The 22,434-nt window shown below is 36.2% G+C and overlaps 3 protein-coding genes across 3 annotated transcripts; all 3 read right to left on the minus strand.

Annotated features, from left to right (window-relative positions):
- Positions 1–2,443: 2,443 nt before the first annotated feature.
- LOC130684707 (olfactory receptor 5L1-like) lies at positions 2,444–3,394 on the minus strand. Its single transcript, XM_057506597.1, has one exon. The coding sequence runs from the start codon at positions 3,392–3,394 to the stop codon at positions 2,444–2,446; it is 951 nt and encodes a 316-aa protein (XP_057362580.1).
- Positions 3,395–11,101: 7,707 nt separating this feature from the next.
- On the minus strand, positions 11,102–12,034 carry LOC118931131 (olfactory receptor 5L1-like). The gene has a single exon (XM_057506598.1). It carries the CDS (start codon positions 12,032–12,034, stop codon positions 11,102–11,104), a length of 933 nt encoding a protein of 310 aa, XP_057362581.1.
- A 7,262-nt stretch (positions 12,035–19,296) lies between these two features.
- Positions 19,297–20,238, minus strand: LOC118931128 (olfactory receptor 5D18). Its single transcript, XM_036923326.2, has one exon. The coding sequence runs from the start codon at positions 20,236–20,238 to the stop codon at positions 19,297–19,299; it is 942 nt and encodes a 313-aa protein (XP_036779221.2).
- Positions 20,239–22,434: the final 2,196 nt, after the last annotated feature.

Raw genomic sequence — 22,434 nt, forward strand, 5'->3', positions numbered from 1 at the left:
TTTTCACTAAATAAGGGCAAATAATCCTAAAATTCACAGGGAACCACAAAAGACCCTGAATAGCCAAAGCTATCCTGAAAAAAGATAAAAAAAGAAGCTGACTATATTATGTTCCATGACTTCAAGTTATACTTACAAAGTTATAGTAATCAAAACATTATGGTATGATAGTGTCACAATAACAGACCTATATATTAATAGAACAGAATAAAGAGTTCAGACATAAACCCACAAATATGTGGGTTAATTAATATACAATAAAGGAGCCATGAACATACAACAGGGAAAAGACAGTCAACAACTGGTGTTGGGAAAACTGAACACCTACATACAAGAGAATGAAACTTGGTTATGGACTAATTCCATACTAAAAATAAACTCAAATGGATCAAAGATCTAAATATATGACAGGAAACCACCAAACCCTTAGAAGACATAGGCAAAAATCTCTTGAACACAAGCATGAGCATTTCCTGCATGCATCTCCAAGATCAAGGGAAACAAAATCAAAAAAAAACAAATGGGACTACATCAAACTAAAGCTCTGTACAGCAAAGGACACCATCAGCAGAACAGAAAGTCAACATAATTTTGGGGAGAACATATTCATAAATTATTTATCCAATAAGGGGTTAACATACATAATATGTAAAGAGCTCATGCAACTCAACACTAAAAAAAACCAAACAACCCGATTGGTAAATGGACTGAAGACCTGAAGAGATTTTTTTTCCAAAGAAGAAATGCAAATGGCCAAGAGGCACATGAAAATATGTTCCACATCACTAATCATCAGGGAAATGCAAATCAAAACCACGAGGGAATATCACCTCATACCAGTTAGAATAGCCACTTTCCAAAAGACAAGAAATAACTAGTGGTAGTGAGGATGTGGAGAAAAGGGAACCCCCCACACTGTTGGTGGGAATGTAAACTGGTGCAGCCACTATGGAAAACAGTATGAAGGTGCCTCAAAGAAGTCAAAATAGAACTACCATATGCCCCCAGAAACTGCTTTTTTGGGAATTTACCCAAAGGAAACAAAATCCAAGATTGAAAAAGATATATGCACCCTTGTGTTTACTGCCACCTTATTTACAATAGGCAAGATATGGAAGCAACCAGTGTGTCCATCAATAGATGAATAGATAAAGAAGGTGTGGTACATATACACAATGAAATACTTTTCAGCCTTAAAAAAAGAAAGAAATCCAGCCATTTTCAACAACATGGATGAACCTAGAGGATATGCTAAGTGAAATTAACCCGGCAGAGAAAGACAAACACCTTATGATTTCACTTTCTTGTGGAATCTAAAACCAAAACAAAACAAAATGAATAAAAGAGCAGTCTACTCTTAGACACTGAGAAGAGATTGGTGGTTATCATGGCAGAGAGGTTCAGATGGATGGGAGAGGAGGGTGGAGATGATAAAGGGGCACAGCAATTCTCATTACAATATAAGATGGTTCAGGGATGGAAGTGAAGCATGGAGAATAGAGCCAATGATTCTGTAACATCTTTCTATATTGACAAATAGTAACTGCACTAGTTGGGGTGAATATTTAATAATGTGGGTAACTATTGAACCACTGTGCTGTATACTTGAAACTAATATAAGATTGTATATCACAAATAGTTCAAAAAAAAATTTGAATCCTTTAAAAATCATAGGGAAGAGCAAAACAGTTAACAAAGAAATGGAAACATGAAAAGTTATGGCATCACATACGTGAATAACTTATATAATCAAGAATTAAGAAAGAATAGAGGAAAGGTAAAAATGAAAAAACAATAGCAATAACAGAAGGTAATTTATTAATCAGCTATAATATACTATATATAATGCTAAGAACTAAAGATACATCATTCAGTATTTATGGAAATTTTATTAGAAAATTAGACTATTATTACCTCCAATTCACAGAAGGGGTTTTAAAAGTCCTAAAATCATAACCTTGCAGTAGAAAAAGGACTAAAAGAGAAAATAACCAAAATGACTAAGAAAAAATGCAGTTTTAAAAGCAGGAAATTCACTCCAAATTTTCATGGAAAACATAGAATATAGACAAAAGTATAGTTACTCCATATAAAAAGAAGGAAGTCAATTTAATACAAGAGGCTTCATGCTGAAGGGATGATAAAAAAAACATGGCTTTTTATGTGCACTTTGTTAGAAATACGTTGATGTATATACACTGAGAATTAAGTCTAACAGCAGAGCTCCCAAAACCAATTCAAAACAAATAGAGGTTGGAGAGGAGCAGGAAAGGAAGAAGGTACATTTGAACTGTCAATAAAAGGGATAAAGTATGAATTAATAAGATAGGCAAGTAGGAAATAAAAAAGCATGCAGAGTCCCCAAGTCATAAAATCCTTCCTATTTAACTTTCCATTCACATCTACTCTCAATAAACCTTTCTTTGAAGTTCTTTACCTCTAGTTAAGAAAATAGTTTTTCAAAAGGTAATTTTGATATCAACACCTTCTTGAGGGCTTCTTTCACATCCTTGTTCCTCAGACTGTAGATCAGGGGGTTCAGCATGGGAATCACGATGGTGTAGATCACCATGGCCACTTTGTCAGTATCTGTACTGTTGCCAGAACTGGGCCAGCAATACATGAAAAGAATTGTTCCATGGAGGACAGCAATGGCTGTGAAGTGGGAGGCACAGGTGGAGAAGGCTTTGCGCCTTCCCTGGGTGGAGCGCATCTTCAGGATGGTGATGAGAATAAACAAGTAGGAGGTGAGGATAATCACGATGGTAATAATCTCATTGCTAGTGGCCACAACGTATAGCAGCAGTTCATTCATAGTGACATCGGAGCAAGCAAGAGACAAGAGGGGGAGTAGATCGCAAAAGAAGTGGTTAATCATATTTGAATGATAGGATGGGATCTGAAGAGCTAAGCACAAGTGAATCAGAGAACACACCAAACCACAGAGGTAGGAGCAAGAAACCAGCTCTACACAGAGCTGCCAGGACATGGTGACCATGTACAGCAGTGGGTTGTAGATGGCCACAAAGCGGTCATAGGCCATCACAGCCAGCAGAAAGACCTCAGTGATGGCACAGGTACAAAATAAGTAGAATTGCACCATGCATTCCAGAAAGGAGATGGTTTTGTCCTCACTGATGATATTGGACAGCATCTTTGGCACAATGATTGTGGAGTAGCAGAAATCCACAAAGGACAAATGGCTGAGGAAAAAGTACATGGGGGTGTGAAGTCCAGAGCTGACCTGAATCAATGCAATCATGCCCAGGTTGCCCAAAACTGTGACTCCGTAGATCAGAAGGAACAGCACGAAAAGAAAGGTTTTCAGCTCAGGGGCGTCAGTTAGTCCAAGAAGAAGGAATTCTGCCACAGAAGAGCAGTTCTCCATGCCCATCCCTGCTGCATGTCAGGCTTCGGAAAACAAATAAGTTTTGTGTGTCTTCCAAAAAAAAGAGAAAATGCATTAAAAACAGATTAATATGGACTTCAAAAGTATAAAATTGATATCAAATAGTATATTTATGAGTTATGGCAAAAATTGTCAAAAATGAAATATAACATCATTGTCAAATAAATGTCTCAGTGGATCCTACAGACCAAAACTCACTTAAGCATCAGCAGAAACCTTAAATGACTCCAACCTTTATCTCTCATAACACATTGAGATGATCAACTCAGTTCTGTAGATTGATAGTTTTTATAAATAGGTTCAAAAATTAACTCCTGTTCTCTGAAAATATTTAGTAACATCTGTCCATCAGGGTAACATCTATTGTGATTCTACAAATACTTTTTTTTTTCATTGAATCTATCAGGAACATGAATTTGAAGTGAAGTTCTCTGCAATTCTACTTTTGGTGAGTGTGACATTTTTTGAGGTTCGTAGTTCACATAAATCCTTTACATTTGGAATTGGGTAAATGAGAAATAAAAAATACACTGAAAAAGATAATTTTATGTATCACACTCACAAAGTGGCTTAATCAATTATAATAATAATGATCTATGATAATAAAGGCTCAGAAAGATGGAACTTGGATACGTTTTTCTGGAATGCAATTAGCAGCATATATCCAAAGTCTTCACCCTGATAATAATGAAAATGGTATGACATTCTTTATGAGATAATTTACTCTTTAAAAGGTGTTATAAAAATATTAATTACACTGACAAAATTGTGAGAACCTGTGTCCAAAGTTATACTGCAGCATTGTTTATAAGATTGACAAAAAGAAAATTTGTCTATAATAAAGATTATTAAATATGCTGCATCATATCTGAGATAGAAAATTATTATGCTATTTGAGATTATGTTTTAGAAATGCTTAATTTTAATAAAGGACACCAAATAGCACACTGGGTGATTCTATGTCATTGTAAATCATGATGTATAAGCAGAGGTATGAACACGTATGAGTAATCACTTTGATTTAGCTGTAAGTGAAAGTTTAATCCTTTACCCACATTAGAAAAGACGTAAGTGAAAATTTTTCCAAGTCCTCTCAAGTAGTCTGTTGGGGAAAGTAGTTAGGTTTTGTATTCTATAGGGGATCTACCACTGAGACTTTTCCTTAAAGAAAAGGCTTATGGAAGTTGAGGAATTGTATCCTATGTCCTCCCTTCGAGGCATCAGGGGATACACACCCATGGCTTCATGTACATAAATGTAATGAAAATTGAGTGAAGAGATTCTGGACTAGGAAGGTAACCAGCTTTCTTCTCTACATCTCAACCTAGTTTTAATGAAGTAGGAATAGCACATTCCTGAAGTCATGGTTATTCATTACTTGACCAAAAATAAAACAAAAACATCAGAGTTTTTTGCCGATTTCTGAGTTAAAGCAGGAAAATCTCCTTGAAAAATGTTCTTCACACTGTTCTAGACTGACAATCATAAAGTAGTTTATCATAAACCCAAAACAAATCCAAAAGAATTCACTACATTTACTGAGAGTTCACACATTCTGCTCTCCATCACCAGCTGGACGGCACATACATTCAACCCTCAGAATTGGTGTGAAAATTAGAGAGCTGTCCATGGTCCTAAATTCTACCTGCAATGGCAGAAGTTGGTCTGAAAAAACAGTCGTGAGAGAAGAGACAGAATAAGAGAGAGAAAGAGAAGTTTGACCATCGATTATTTTCTATTTTTCATACACATCAGTGTTTGGTGTTACAGAGGAAATTGTACTGATTTCACCCTCAACTGTCCTTGAATACTAACACACAAAAGCATTTTAAACAGTAAGTACACAGGAATATGGGTTCTGTTAAGAGATACTCTAAATTAGAAGAGAGATGAGTTAGGTATATTTTTAAAATAATTTCTGGGATAATAGATTCATTTCCATCTCCAAGGAAACAGAGCCTGGTTCTAGCTAACAAACCTGAGAGACAGACATTTCCTCCCAGGTGCTGAAGCTGTTAAGATGTGTATAGTAGACAGTTAGGGACTTATACTGAAATTTAAACTCCTGAGAAATGGGCCCCTTAAGTTCCAGAACAATAATTAATCTCTATGGTATAGTAAAATCTATAAAAATTAAACAGTGACTACTTGTGATTCCAACACAAATAATAATTAATCTCCATGGAATATCATCTGGAAATTTATTGTTTAAATTATCCCAATTTGGGAAACAACTGTTTAAAACCAAACCCACCTCTCTCTCCAGATTTTGTGGTCCTTTATGATATCACATCCTGATGTCATATATGTGGGTCACAGTTCATTTTGCCATAATAAAATAACACAATTCTTCTTGTGAAATCTCTCTTTCTTATGACATTACAAAGTCCCCCTAAATTCCTATAGGGCACAGTGACTAAAGCCACTTCGGAATCCCTTTAAATACCATAGAAGCAATGAACCTGCTGGTCTAAAACCTATCAAATAGTTCACACTTATTAGGTGCTTGGTATGTCTCAGATATTGTTAAGTATTAATTCTTTTTATATCCGCAGTAACCAGACAAGAGAAAAATACTGTTTTTATACCTATCTTACAAAGGAGATGATGCAGACACAGAGACTTGTAACTTGGACAAACTAAAAGTAAATTGCATGTGAAAGCCTAGGAGGCTCTGTTTTTCCCACCCATAGGAATCTATGGAGAAAGGGGCAGACAGAGAGAGACTTCTGAGTTTGTGTTTTTCCTGAGGCGTGTCCTATTCCAGAAATTGTCCAGTGGGACCACATCAATGTTCTGTTCTAGGTGTGTCCTTCTGATTTATATTGTCAATCTAGACCACAGTATTCCTATTTGTTTCTTTGTATCACTGGCTTTACAAGTGTTGAGTACTTTCTCTCTTACTTTTATTTTTCTTTCTGTGACATGTGTGTGTGTGCCATTCTGTTTGGTGTTCTATGGACCTGTGATTAGGTGTATGTTTTTTTAATTTCAGGAAACTCTAAGCCATTATCTCTACACATACTTCCTCTGGCCTGACTTCCGTCTTTTTTACTTGTGAGGTTCCAAATATAATTATTTGGAATCATGTGGCTTAAATATTTTCCCCTGTTTTCATCACTCTTTTTCTTCTCTTGTCTATCATTTTGGGTATTTTCTACTGACTTATCTTTATGTTCACTAATTCTTTACTTGACTGTGTTGAGGTCACTGCTGTGCCCATGCACATGCTCTGTTTTCATTATTTCTAGCAAGTTCATTTTAGCATTAGTTTCGATGACTTGCTGAAATCTGTTAATGCATGCTGTCACCTTTTCCAGCAGTACCTATAGGATTATAGTTATTTTAGGTAGTCTGTCTGATATCTTTTTACATCTAAGCAATTATGTGAATCTGAGTCTGCTAATACCTTCATTTCCTTATAGTCAGTCATTTTCTCCTGGATATTTGTGTGACATCTATATTTTTAATGTACATTATTTGAAGGCCATTAGAGAGAGAAGTACATGGCATTTTTCATGCCATCTTCTGCTTGACATTAAAAGTACAGGGAGTGAAGCTGGGCCTCAGTTTTGTTGATAATATGATTACCTCAGTGTACCACAAAGTTAAAATTTGTCTATTGTTATCTTGTATTTACAGTGGGGGCTGGTTTGCCAGAGATTCTCAATATCTAATCTATCTTAAACTTCAGATTTTCCCTTTGTATATGTACCAAACAAAAAACTTCCACACAGCAAAGAAAATAATCCACAGGGTAAAAAGACAGTCTAAGGAAAAAAAAGAAAATATTTAAAACCATATATTTGATGAAGGATTAATATCCAAAATATAGACAGAATTTGTATAGTTCAATAGCATAAAATAAAATAACCCAATTAAAATATAGGCAAGGACCAGAATAGATATTTCTCCCAAAGAAGATAAATAAATGACCATCAGTATATGAAAAAATTCCCAATATCATTAATCATCACAGAAATGCAAATCAAAACCACAATGAGATATCATTTCCCACCTGTTAGAATGGCTCTTATCAAAAAGACCAGAGATAGCACCTGTTGGTGAGAACATGGAGAAAAAGGAAGCTTAGTACACTGCTCGTTGGAATATAAGTTGATATAGTCACACAAAAAAAGACTATGGAGTTTTCTCAAAACACTAACAATAGAACTAGCATAAAATCTAGCAATCTCACTTCTGGGTGTCTATTGGAATTGAAATCAGTGTTTCAAAGAGATATCTGCACTCCTGTGTTCATTGCAGCATTATTCACAATATCTAAGATGTGAAAATAATGGAGGTCTGTTGATGAAACTGTTGATGAATGAATGGATATTGAAAATGTGATATAATGTAACTTTGTTCAGCCTTTACAATGAAAAAAATCCTCCCATTTCCACACAGATGAACCTGGAGGACAGTATGCTCAGTAAAATAAACCATATGCAGAAAGACACATTCTGTGTGATCTCACATGTGGAATCTAAATAAATCAAACTCATGCAAGCAGAGAATAGAATGGTGGTTGCTAAGGGCTAGGGTGTGGGTAGAATGGACAGATGTTGGTCAAGCATACAAAGTTCCAGTTATGCAGGATAAGAAAGACTTACAGATCTAATGTACAGCATGGTGACTATAGTTAAGAATGCTGTATTGTATACTTGGAATTTGCTAAGAGAGTAGATCTTAACTGTTCTCTTACACAAACAACAGACTAACAGCATGAGGAGATGGTTATGTTTATTACTTTGATTGTGGTAATTATTTCACAATATTTATGTTTCATATATGTATCAAATCATTATATTGTACACCTTGAATATATAAAAATTTTGTCATTGATACTGTAATAAAACTGAAAAAATATTTAGTGACCTCACCATTACAAAACAAAAACACAATCTGTTCCCACCTTTTTTATAAGAACAAATTAATAATGCAGAAATCTTTATTAATCTACTATAAAAATATTAATTCATGGATAATTTTACCAATTGAAAAAAGGGAAAGGAAAATCCATCCCAATTAATATTATTAAGAGATGCATTTCTAGTGCAATTTTATGGTTTCTTTTTGAAAATTTGTAATATATTTAAGATACTGAACATAAGTCAGGTAATGAGAGTTGTAATAATTCAGCACAGACAAAAGTTCATAGAGCTTTATTAGCATTGAACATATTAATAAAAGGCCATGTCATACATTTTTTTCATGTCACATACATTTTTATGACATATATAATGCTTATATGATTAATAAGGTATAATTATGGAGGGTATTTGAAATTAAGTGTGATTTCAGGGACAAAAAAATAATATAAAATCTAAAGATCCAAGTGTTTCAAAGTAATCATGGTACTGGCATAAGATATCCATCTTATGCACTAGAAATGATATGTTTTTGTTTTTCAATTTAAATTTTTAAAGTCAGCTGAAAATTCTAACATGTAGAATTTTTAAGTGAATTCATTTAAGAGGCACATGAATAAAAGAATTGAATAACACTAATGTATTTCATATTCTACATAGTAGCTATAGAAGCTACCAAAAGACGATTTTGAAGTCTAAAATTACAGAATGGAAAAATATGACATGCTACGTCACTATTTATGGAAAACAGAGTGCCTGTGTGGTTTAAATATCAATTTACTGTCTTCATTTTGTAACTCACTAATTTTAAAACATTGATAAGAGAACATAAACAGGATGTATTTTCATTTTTTCATTTCAAAATAAAAATTAAGGTTTGAATCTATAATTTCACAAAAATGTAATCATCCTTTACCAAGATGGGGGGAAAACATAAGGACTTACATATTGAAATGGATTATTCATCATTGACTCCAGTCAAGAGCAACATAACATCTTTGCTACTTGTCCACAATTATTTCAGGGTAGGTCAAATTAAGTGACAGTGTACAAAGAACAACAGTACATTTCTGAATACATAAAATATTTTTAGTTATCATTACATGAAAAGAACTAAATTTTCAATAAAAGTTGATTTCAATTCATCATTTAAAACTTAAAATCCCATGCACATTGCACATTTACTTATGAACCAAGTTAGATTGCCATCTAGTTGTCATTTTACCTTCACAAAAATAGCTAGAACATCTTCCTTGATAATTTTCTGAATTTGGAGTTTCATTCAAACACAAATAGTACATTATAAAACAAAGATAAATAAGTATTCAAGCAAAAGTGATGACAGAAGAAAGGTAAATATGATACCATATTTTGAAAAACCTGCGTCTCTGAGGGCAACATGCGTTAGTATTATTACTCTTAAAGGAAAACTTATCTTCTCCATCTACACAATAGGTTTGAGCAATTCCTCATTCAGATTATAACTAAAACTGACAATTTAAAACAACAATCACCTCATTAATGGTGGCAGCTCTGAAAAAAGAAACTAAGAGAGGAACCAGAGCAAGAAAGAAATCAGTGGAAAACTCATAGAAGTGATTGATCATGTTGGGCCCCAAAAAGATAGTTTGAAAGAAGAGCTTGTGAGTTATCAAGGTGCATGCTACTCTACATGCATAAGGTACAACTACTAGCATGGCACAGAGCTCCTGGGACATGGTATCTGTGTAGAACAGAGGGTTGCAAACGGCCACAAAGCTGCATAGACTATCATAACAAAGTGAATTAATTTAGTAACCACAGAGGTGCAAAAAAGAAAGAATTGCACAATACACTCTGAAAATGAAATGTTTCTGTCTTCTACAAGTAATTTGCAGAGCTCCATGTATAAGTGTCAGCATTTTATCCACAGTGGCGAGTTAGTATAAAGACAAAAAATTAAAACTAAAGTAAGACACGTGACTTAAGTCAGAAATGATACTACTCATACTAATGGTTATTCACTGATTTCAAGTAAATGTGTATGGATATATATACATATATATATATATATGATATATATATATAGCAGGACAGAGAGTGTACTTGTAATATAAGTACACTATAAGAAAGAGGAGAGAGAGAGAGAAAGTGATAGAGAAATAATAAGGGATTCTTTATGTGCCAGGGATTATTCTAACCTCTTTGCAAATGACATGTAATCTAATTTCTTAACTTTTTATGTGAAGTAATTATTATTATTATTTTCTCCTTTTTTTTCAGAAAAGAGAGTATCTGAGTTCCCTAAACCACAGGACACTGCAACAACAAAAATAATAAAGGAAAAAAGAAATACACAATAAGCTTAAAACAACAAAAGAACAAAAAGATAAAAAAGATACAAACACATGTAGAAATCTCATACTGTATGCAAATCACTTGACAAAAATGTGTTCTTTGTTATTAAATTATAGGAATTCAATTTTGAAAAGATTCCAAGTTTCCACAATAGATACTGAAAGAAAGTGTGATTCTTACCATTTCTTCATTAAACTATGAAGGTTTTAGCAGCAAACTAAATGTGTGTGTTTTAAGAGTTCATACTCATATCCATTTGAGACATTATAGATTGAAGAAAAGCAAAGAAGCCTGGAAGTTTTCAAATATGCTCAATCATACCCTTGTAAATTGAAGAAGCACCAGAATAAATGAATCAAAAGAAATCATTCATAACTGCCTACTTTCTGGCTATTTTCTCTACTCCAACATTGCAGTTTACCAATTCACCCCTGCACCAGATTCCACTTTGGGACCTTGAATCCTGCTAAGAAAATATTCTCTACTAAAATATTTTGGAGCTCACCACTTTCTTAAGGGCTTCTTTAACATCTTTGTTCCTCAGGCTGTAGATCAGGGGGTTCAGCATGGGAATCACAACAGTGTAGAACACGGTGGTCACTTTATCAATGTCCACAGTGTTGCCAGAACTGGGCCGGCAATACATGAAAAGGATTGTTCCATGGAAGACAGCGATGGCTGTGAAGTGGGAGGCACAGGTGGAGAAGACTTTGCGCCTTCCCTGGGCAGAGCGCATCCTCAGGATGGTGATGAGAATAAACAAGTAGGACGTGAGGATGATCATGATGGTGGTGATCTCATTGCAAGTGACCACAATGTATAGCAGCAGCTCATTCATAGTGACATCACAGCAAGCAAGAGACAAGAGAGGGGGTAGATCACAAAAGAAGTGGTTAATGACATTTGATCGATAGGATGGGATTTCAAGTGCTAAGCACAAGTGAATCAGAGAACACACAGTTCCACAGAGGTAACAACCGAACACCAGCCCCACACAGAGATGCCGGGACATGGTGACCATGTACAGCAGTGGGTTAAAGATGGCCACAAAGCGGTCATAGGCCATCACAGCCAGCAGGAAGACCTCAGTGATGGCATAGGAACAAAATAAGTAGAATTGCATCATGCATTCCAGAAAGGAGATGGCTTTGTCCTTACTGAAGATATTGGACAACATCTTTGGCACAATGATTGTGGAGTAGCAAAAATCCACAAAGGACAAGTGGCTGAGGAAAAAGTACATGGGAGTGTGAAGTTGAGAGCTGACCTGAATCAGTGCAATTATGCCCAGGTTGCCCAAAACTGTGAGTCCATAGATGAGAAGAAACACCAGGAACAGGAAGACTCTCAGCTCAGGGGCATCTGTTAGTCCGAGGAGAATGAACTCTGTCACACTGGTGCAGTTTCCCTTGCCCATGACCCCACTTTACTAGGTTTTAAAAATATATTAACAGTTATTTGCCGTTATATGATCCTAAATTCATTTTTTACTGTCTCCTAAAAAATCATGAGAATAAGCAAAATAGTTAATTTTTCAGCAAGCAAAAGGACATTTTTTTCATGTTTAGGAAAACTTCAGACATTCAACATCCAGATTCATAGAATTCACAGTTGAATCCACAGATCACACAAAGGCCTGTAATTTGTGTACTGGGATTGCATTGAATCTGTAAATTGTAGAAGGCTATATGAGTCCTTAAACTAGTTCTACACAATTTAGAGCTTGGAATTGAATCATTTGCTAGACATCAAATATTATTTAATTAGCTATATAGTTTTATGAAATTCATATCCCTGTTTCCTGGCACTCTTCAATCAGTACTGGAGACACTGGTATTCCATGGAATAATTTTTTTAAATGCATAGTATCCTTCTCTGTTTTCCACTAAAATGATGATATATATGCTTATTTAAGACTGCAATAAAAAAAAACTTGCAACAAACAAAAGTCCAGGACCAGATGGTTTCATAATAGAAAATTCCACCAAACTTTTAATGAAGAGCTAATATCCATCCTTCTTAAAGTATTTCAAAAAGTAGAAGAGCAGGGTGTACTTCCAAACTCATTCTATGGGCCAGCATCACTCTAATCTCAAACCTGGATAAATACAACACAAGAGAAAGAAACTTATAGACCATCATCTGAGATGAAGATATATGCAAAAATACCCAACAAAATATTAGAAAACCATATTCAAAAATACATCAAAAGATTCATCCATCATTACCAAATGGGATTTATCGAGGAATGCAAAGATAGTACAATATTTGTAAATCAATCAATCTGATACATCACATTAAGAAAGGAAGGATGAAATGATATCATTTCAATAGATGTGAAAAGCATTTGAACAAATTCAATAGCTATCCATTTTAAAAACTCCAAACAAAATGTGTATAGAGGAAACATGCCTTAACATATTAAAGACCACATGCAACAAACCACAGCTAACATCATAGTCAATGGTGAAAAGATAAAAGCATTAACTCTAAGATCAGGAACAAAACATGGATGCCCACTCCCTCTACTTCTATTCAACATAGTACTGGAATTCCAAGCCCTGGAAATCAGATATGACAAAGAGATAAAAGGCATCCAGATTGGTAAGGAAGAAGTAAAACCATCACTATTTGCATTTAATATGATACTATATATAGAAAACCCTAAAGACTCCACCAGAGAACTATAGAACTAATAACTGGATTCAGCAAATTTGTAGAATACAAATCAATATATAGAGATCAGTTGCATTTTATATTTTAATAACAAAACAGCAGAAGGGAAAAAAATCAGGAGAATAATTCAATTCACAACTGCATCAAAAAGAATAAAATACCTAGAAACAAACCTAATGAAGGAAATGAAAGACCTGTGTTCGGAAAACTATAAGACACTGATGAGAGAAATTATAAAAAACACAAATGAAATATATCCCATACTCATGGATAAGAAAAATTAATATTGCCAAAATGATCATCCTGCCCAAAACAATTTACAGATTCAATGCAATCCCTATCAAAAACCAACAGCATTTTTCAATGAACTAGAGAAAATAATCCTAAAATTCTTAAGAACCACAAAAGACCCTGAAAGCCAAAGCAATCCAGAGACAGAAAAACAAAGCTATGAATATTACACTCCCTGCCTTCAAGCTATACTACAAAGTTACAGTAATCAAAGCAGTGTGATACTGGCACAAGGACAGACCCATAGATCAATGAAACAGAATATAGAGCCCAGATATAAACTCTCACATATATGCTCAATTAATATATGATAAAGGAACCATGAATACACAATGGAGAAAATAAAATCTCTCCAATAACTGGAGTTGGGAAAACTGACAGCTAAATGCAAGAGAATGATCCCAGAATACTGTCTAATTCCATATGCAAAAGTAAACTCAAAATGGATTAAATACCTAAATGTAAGATGTAAAACAGCAAAACTCTCACAAGAAAACATAGGCAAAAATGTCTTGAATATAAGCATGAGTAATTATTTCCTGGACACATCTCTCAGAGCAATATCAAAAAATGAGCAAGTGGGACTATATCAAACTACCAAACTTCTGTACAGCAAAGGACACCATCAGCAGAATAAAAAGGCAACATACAGTATGACAGAGTATATTTGTAAGGGGTTAACACCCAAAATATATGAAGAATTCATGCAACTCAACACCAAAAAAACAAACAACTCAATTAGAAAATGGGTGGAAAACTCAAACAGACTTTTTCCAAAGAAAAAATACAGATGGCCAACAGGTGTATGAAAAGTTGCTCCACATTGCTAATCATTAGGAAAATGAAAATCAAAACCACAGTGGGATATTACCTCATACCAGTTAGAATGGCCACTATCCAAAAGACAAGAAATCACAAATGTAGTTTTTATACTCTACTATCAGCATTTTTCTATAAAATTACTATAGTGATTTTGTTAATCATGCTGTTCAATATTGGCCATTGCTCAGAGAATTGGTACACGGATTCAAACTTCCTGTAACTATAACCTGAAGCCTTACAATGAGCCTCTTTGAGAAGTGACTTCTCTGCTTTGAATCTATTTGAAGTACTAGTTAAAGATATGCATGTGAAATTATTACAAAAATGCCTGCTGCCCACTGCAGCATTATTTATGATATTAAAACTTACAAACTAATGTGTCAAACAACAGGGAAATAGTCAAAGCTATGGTACATATATATTATGGAAAACTATGCACTATTAAAATGATATTTTTGAAAAGCAGTTAATGACCTGAAAAATGGCTATGATAAAATGGTAAGTTGAAAAATAGTAAGCCAAATTGCACACATAGAATATTACAGTTCACACTTGAATAATGTGGGTTCGAAATGTGTGGGTCCACTTATACATGGATTTTTTTGTATCAACACAGCACAGTACTGTAAATGTATTTTCTCTCCCTTCTGATTTGCTTAATAACATTAGATATTTTTCTAGTTAATTTTAAGAATACACTATATAATTAATATAACATACAAAATATTGTTTCAAAGACTTTTTGTTATAGGTAAATCTTCTGGTCAACAAGACACTCTTAGTTGATAAATTTTAGGAGAGTCAATGGTTGTAAGCAGATTTTAATCAGAGCGGGGTTTGGTGTCCCCAGCCCCAATGCTGTGCAAGGGTCAACCTTCATACATACAAAAGTTAACTGTATATTTAACCCCCACCACATCCATGAAGTAGAATTATTTTATTGCCATTGTTTAAAAAATCAATGTAAAAATTTGCCTGAATTCTCACAAAACACAAGTGTTATAGGGGGAGTGGGGAAGAAGGGTGTGATTTTTTTAATGATATATATATTCAAGGCCTTTCACATATAGAAAACACCAACAAACAATGAGAACACCCTAATTTTTCTCCCCTCCTGACCCTTGGTAGAGCTAGACATGACATGAGGCACCAGTTGATTATTCCTGGAGGAAGGAGAATCTGGACTGAAACCCAACCCAGCCAGGCATTTTCCCCAAACTTCAAGTGAATTCAAAGAAATGAAGCACATATGCTTTAAAGAATCTCAGTTTGAAAACCAATGGTTACTCTGAAAACATGGTTTTATTTCCCCAATGGCCAGTAAAAGTGAGTTGTATTTTTCTGACTTCAAGGTAGTAAATAATCTTGAAAACCTTTTCCTGTTTACATGTCTAAAGATGAAAAATAGGGCTGTTGATTGCTTACAGAACAGAAGTTCTTAACCAGGAGTGATTTGGATTCCCATGGGGCATCTGACAATGTCTGCAGACATTTTTGGTGGTGTGCAGGGAGAGGAACCACTGACATCAGGCGGGCAGAGAGCAGGGGCGCTGATAAACACTCCACCAGGCACATGACAGCCCCCTCCCCACACACACACCAGCCACACGTGCAAACACCAGAGAATGATCTGGTCCAGCATGTCAGCAGTCCCGAGGTGGGGAAACCTGCTGTGGAGACACACTTCACAGTGTTTAGCACAAGCCCAAGTATCCCTGTCCTTTGTGCTGAGAGGTGGGCCACCTGTGAGCATCCCTCCATGAACAGCCCTGAGGGCTCCTCACTGCCACTCTCTGCATCAGATCACTGTCAGGGACCCTCCATGTGCAGTTGTGCCCTAAGAGCTTGGATAAAACAAGGCAGGACGGGTGTCCCTGCCTGTCCCCCCCATTCCAGCCCAGAGCATTTCCCCTCTGCCTTCAGCTCCAGGAGGTAAGACCATCACTGAGCAGGCAAGGAGCTGGGCTTGAGGGGCAGGCAGGGGGCCTTTGCTGCCCTGCTACTGCTCTGGGGAGCCCCAGGTGAGGGCCTGGCACAGCTGGGGTGCGGGCCCCAGACACCACGGCCACCGGGGGTCTTTATGCCTGAAGGTTATGTAAAGACGTGCACTGGTTTGAATTCACATCATCTTCATGTAAAGCCTCCTTTACGGAATGTCATACAGGGGGCTGGGTGAGGGTGGAGGGATTGGGAGGGGAGGGCAATCAGCATTCCGCCCGATTTCTTCCCACTCTTTTCCCTCTGACATTAACAGCTGTCACAAGGTCCTCGGCTCAGCGGATTAAATTGCTTCCATTTCCCATTTCCCACTGAGATGGTTTCTCAATACACAGAGAGAAAGTACTTTCATAAACACTCAAAATATGTGCAATGCTACTGTCCTCCTTTACAATTCCTCTTCTCTTACTCATGCCTATAATAAATTACCCCCATGAGCAAGAAAAGAAAAATCTTCCAGCCCCAGAAAATACCATTTCTGTCCATTTCTCCAAAACCAGAGTGCAGTCCAACTAACCTGTGGGATAGATGAAAACGCTATGATGGAAAATGTCAGAGGCTTTCTGTTTTTATCTGCTTGTATCCCTGGGGCCCATGTGTCTTCAGCTTCCCAAAACAGTCATTGATCTCTGTGGGACATGAACAAGATACCAAGAAAACAACACTACCTGGGACTCAAACAAATAAAGACTTCTGTGAGACATAACTAGGGAGAAAAACCATCCTTACTTGGTGCATGTTATTGTAATTCAACAAAACCCCTTCCAGAGTTCCTGATGACGCAGATCCCTGTACGCTGCATCCAAGCACTGCTCTGGGAACCAGGGATCTCATTGCCATCAGGAAATATACCACTAGGTCTCATAAACTTCACCTGTCTTGTACTCAAAAGCTCCTTCCTGGAGAATGTAGGATCTGAAGTTCTGACAAATACCCAAAGTGGGTGGAAATAATGAACCCCCTATACTGAGAATAATAGTAGTTGCTCAGATTTACCAGCCACTCCCTGTGGTTCCTTAGTACTGTTCTGGGTACAACTGTTAATGCATTTCATCTTTATGAAAATAAGCGAGGCTGGTACAGTTATACACCGTTACAAATGAGGTGGTTGAGGTGTACCTTGCCCAAAGCCAAATTCAGAATCACTGACAGGTGGAAAGAGGCCATATGCTGCTTTTGGGTCTTGCCACCTGCTGACGGTATGAGGAAGAACAGAGCCTCTGCCTGGTGCTGCGATGGCCCTCTTCCCACCCAACGCCAGAGGCCATTAAACAGGATGGCCTCAAGGACCGTCTGAGGTCTCCTCCTTTCCTGATTATATAATGCTTCCCTAAGCCAAGAAAGCACAAACCACAGACGTCGGATATACCAAACCTTTGAAGAACTCCACGGATGTACTTAGTTACGGGTCATCAGTGTCCAAATTCTCAACCATCTGCATGTGTCTTCCTAACATCGATCCATCTCATAATTCAATAGAGGAGAAAAGCATTCCCTCATTGGACCTCCAACATCTATACACTGTTTCTTCCATGTTTTATCTTTCCATATAAAATTGTTACTTAATTTATTTTTATCATACATGTGAACAGAACACTTCATAATGATCGTAAGTTCAAAATGATACGAACATTCCAAATAACTTTATTGAACTCATATAAAGTTGTTCCTCAGTTTATTTGTTCTCTCTTACCAAAAAACATGGAAATTTATATCTTCTACTATGTGTTTCCTAGGAATGCTGGAATTTTATCTAAGCATATTGAGTAGAGAGAAGGAGAAGAGCATATGTTATTCAAGCAAAAGTGAGTTATTAATGTTAGAGAAGTCTAGCATTTCTAATTTTCTAGATTAAACAGGTCTTGATGCTAATGACTAATTTGTTTTCATTTCATTTTGAATAAGGTTATATAGGCAATTAGTTTACAACACTTATAGGAACTCTGAGCACTTTTTTGGGGGGGACAGTTATTCAGCATGCTTACCTTTTGCATATGAGATTTTATGAGATGTACTTTTACATTTGAAGCCTCTGGTGGCACCTACACAGATAATCATACTGCCCCAAGGCAGCTCCTTTGAAAACACATTCAGGGTATAGACTGTGTCTTACCAGCTTTCCAATGAAGCCAAGTAAACTGTATACACAATGCAACACACACAAATGCACACATACATCATACTGTATTTGCTCATTTAAAAATCTGTTGGATCCTTGACTCAGGATTGCCTTATTACCTCCTTGATTTTGTCATGCTTCAGTTTCCTGAACAGAACTCCTACCCTGTTGAAATACGTCTCCTAAAATTCTATTATCCAAGGCCAAGTTCAAATAATCCCTATTTTATGAAAACACCTCTCTAGAGTCCCTAAATAAATTTGAACTTTTCTTTCTCTCAAACCCTTTATGATATTTACTATTTTCTACATCATACAATGGCCACTTTCTTTAGTTGCTTTACTGTCAATCCTGAATTTTGCATCCCTTGAAGAATGAAGACTGTGTCTTACCTTAACAGCTATTTGTACCTTCTTAAAAGAAATACATGTGTTATTGAGAGTCTCATTCACTCCAGGTGTGTTATATGAAAGGGGGATGAAATTAATGTTCACTGAGATTATACAAGATATTCCACATGATATCTATATGATCTTCTAAGTCAGGTTAGGACCTAGTTTATGTTATCCTAATTTGTAGATGAAAAATTAAAGATAAGAGATATTGCCAATTTCTTTCCAGTAAGAGATAGAGTACACTTTAGTCTCTGAGTCAAAATCCACATGTTTTCCATTGTACAACATTAACTCTTCATTAAACTTATCTTTAAAAATCAACTCTTATGGGCACACTTTATTTACGTATCAAGGACAAACTCTACTAAAATAATTTGCTCAAAAAGAGAAGATTTTCGTGTCCACTATCTTGCTGACTGTATCCTTGACATCCTTATTCCTCAGGCTGTAGATGAGGGGGTTCAACATGGGGATCACCACCGTGTAAAACACAGACGCCACTTTGATAGTGTGCCTAGAGTTCTGGGAGCTGGGCACGCAGTAGAGGAAGAGGATGGTCCCATGGAAAATGGTGATGGCCGTCAGGTGGGAGGCACAGGTGGAGAAGGCTTTGCAGCGACCGCTGGCTGAACACATCTTGAGTATGGTGACAATGATGAATACATAGGACATAAGAATGATGAGTAGTGTGCTGACCTCATTAAAGGTGGCAAAAATGAAAAGCAGCAACTGGTTGATGTATGTATCAGAGCAAGAGAGGGACAGCAATGAGGAGAACTCGCAGAAGAAGTGGTTGATTGTGTTGAAACCCCAAAATGATAATTTGATAGCAGAACATGTGAGTATCAAGGAACACGCTATGCCCCACGCATACGAGCCGACCACAAGCACGGCACAGAGCTTCTGGGACATGGCAACCGTGTAGAGCAGAGGGTTGCAAATGGCCACAAAGCGGTCATAGGCCATCACAGCTAATAAAAAGGATTCCGTTACCACAAAGGTACAAAAAAAAAAGAACTGTACTATACATCCTAGAAATGAAATGGTTCTGTCTTCTACAACTAGGTTCACCAAAATCTTGGGAGCAACAATGGAGGAGTAGCAGAAATCCACAAATGAGAGGTGGCTGAGGAAAAAGTACATGGGGGTGTGCAGTTTGGGATTAACTTTAATTATTACAATCATCCCAATATTCCCTACAACAGTGACACTGTAGATGACCAGAAAAATCAAGAAGAGAGGGACTTGAAGCTCTGGGTAATCTGAGAAGCCCAGGAGAGTGAATGTGGCCCCACTTTTATTTCTCTCTGATGGTAACATGGTTTCAGTTTGTCAGAATCTGAATCAGTCCTGAAAACAAAAATGTTAATGATGGTGAGAATTTACGAAGCTTGGTCAACTGCCCTTTACCAGTAAGAAAGGGGAAAATAAAACAAAATATCTTTTCATAATTTCTCTGTTTATTATGCAAGCTATCATGAATGTCTAACATTTTTAAAATATGATAGCCATTTAAAATTTTTTCTTTAAGCATGAGCAATACAAATTATTAAATTATTAAAGTTCTCAATTATAATTTCTACTATTTAAAAATAAGAATATGGGATCACAGGATTTATGGTTATTTTAAATTAAAGCTTTCTAACACTTTCAGCAACTTTTGAACATTGTAAGTTCATAAAAGATAAGCTTAGAATAATATAATGACTGATTTCGTCAGCTCCATAATTAGTAACAAAAATGAGAAATGTCCAAATTAATTTTTACATCACATGTCCACACTGTGACATTAAGAATGGATATTCCTTATACATTAAATGTGTGTGTTCATTATTAACTCCACACAGCACTTTAATCTTTTTCTTTCTGAACCAGTAAATCTAATATCAAAATAAATCTTAATTAGTTTTTTTCAGAGAGTATTCTCCTTAGCTCATGGAATCCTTATTCTCAATCCTTCCTCATTGCTTAAGGAATAATAAAATCAGAACAAAAGATAAAGATAACCTAGTGTATTTCCTTATTCTAGAGGTTAACAAAACAGAAGCTGGAGAAATCTTAGGACTTTCCCAATGACATGCACATAAGGACTGATCTATACATCTCTAACTAGAGCCCTGATTCCCAGACTCCCAGCCATGTGTCCATTTCTCTGCACCAGATTCTGATCCATTTTTTAGGTCTAGATACTAAGATATTGCCTTTAATAATGATCATACTTTCAATTTATGACCAAACCTATGGACAGTAAGTCTAGTGACAGTGTACATGCTAGAGAGCTGTACTAGAAAGCTGTATCAAGATGAAATGAGAACAGGCTTTAAGGACATTTTCTCTTCTGGGAGGTAACATGGTTTCAGTTTGTCAGAATCTAACAAACTGCCTTAGAAATTAAGTAAAGGCTAACATAGAAATTTCCCTTTCCTAGCATCTTCTCTCTCTCTCTTCTCTCCCTTTAAGACAGAGGATCTTCATTCTGTCCCTGTATTACCTGTGAAGGAGGAGGATTAATAACCTTAACTGCCCTATGAAGACATTTCATGAGAAAATAGTAAAGCAAAAAATTCATCTTATTTCTCTCATTGGTGCCCAGTCTCTAAGATCCTACCATACCAGGAACTCTTTCTCTAAAATTTCTCTGTTAAGGTTATCTCTGGCCTCACAACCCAAGAAATAGTTTCAGATGGCCCATCACATCATTAAAGATGTCAGATCATATGGGAGACTGAGTCACTCAGTGGTCCTGTCTGTTCCTATACTCATAAATCTGAGTCTTACAGACAACCTCAAGTCTTACAATCCACCCCAAAGCTAACCATTCTAATTATCACATTTTTCCTTAATACAATGTTTAATTAATCTAAGGCATTTGAGAATTCATTTTTAAACTAACGTTATAGTTAATGTATTGGTACTTGTGTCCCAAATGCTGTTATTAAATTGCTGGTAAAAAAAAAAATACATATCTATCTATAAAAGATATGGTCCAGGAAATGTATCAGCTGAAATCTTCTTGCCTATATTTTTCCCCATTTTGTTGTAATTTTTGCTTTCAGGGGACACATGTATTTCCAGCTTTAATATCTTATTTAAAGTAGGGGGCTCCTTTTTATTTTTTTTCACTAAAATCTATTCAATCTGTTTATTTCACCTTATTTAAATACCTGTCTGTGCTACATTGACTGTTCCTCCAAAAACTCACAGAAGCAAGACAATACCCATTTCCAAAGTTCTCAGAGCTCTTCTGTTCCCTCAGCCCAGGTACCTGTTGTTCAGGGAGCTGTTAGGAGCCCAACTTAGTCAGGCCCTCTAAGACAGGGCTCTGTAGAGTAAGCTCACTTCCTCTTCCCTACACATTTAGATATGTCACTTTTGCATCGATTAAATATTTCTCAATACCTGTCCAGACCGAAAGGGTAAGTTCTGCCCTCCCACCTTGTTTATCAGATACTCTGTATTGAAATTAATATCTAACTGTCTTTAGAACCATAGGACAAACCTGTGGCTGGCAAAGGT

The sequence above is a fragment of the Manis pentadactyla genome, chromosome 9 (assembly GCF_030020395.1).
Source record: "Manis pentadactyla isolate mManPen7 chromosome 9, mManPen7.hap1, whole genome shotgun sequence".
Classification (NCBI taxonomy): domain Eukaryota; kingdom Metazoa; phylum Chordata; class Mammalia; order Pholidota; family Manidae; genus Manis; species Manis pentadactyla.

Bases quoted from the DNA above. Each gene is read 5' to 3' on its own strand.
- LOC118931131 (XM_057506598.1), bottom strand. From the start codon at position 12,034: ATGGGCAAGGGAAACTGCACCAGTGTGACAGAGTTCATTCTCCTCGGA.
- LOC130684707 (XM_057506597.1), bottom strand. From the start codon at position 3,394: ATGGGCATGGAGAACTGCTCTTCTGTGGCAGAATTCCTTCTTCTTGGA.
- LOC118931128 (XM_036923326.2), bottom strand. From the start codon at position 20,238: ATGTTACCATCAGAGAGAAATAAAAGTGGGGCCACATTCACTCTCCTG.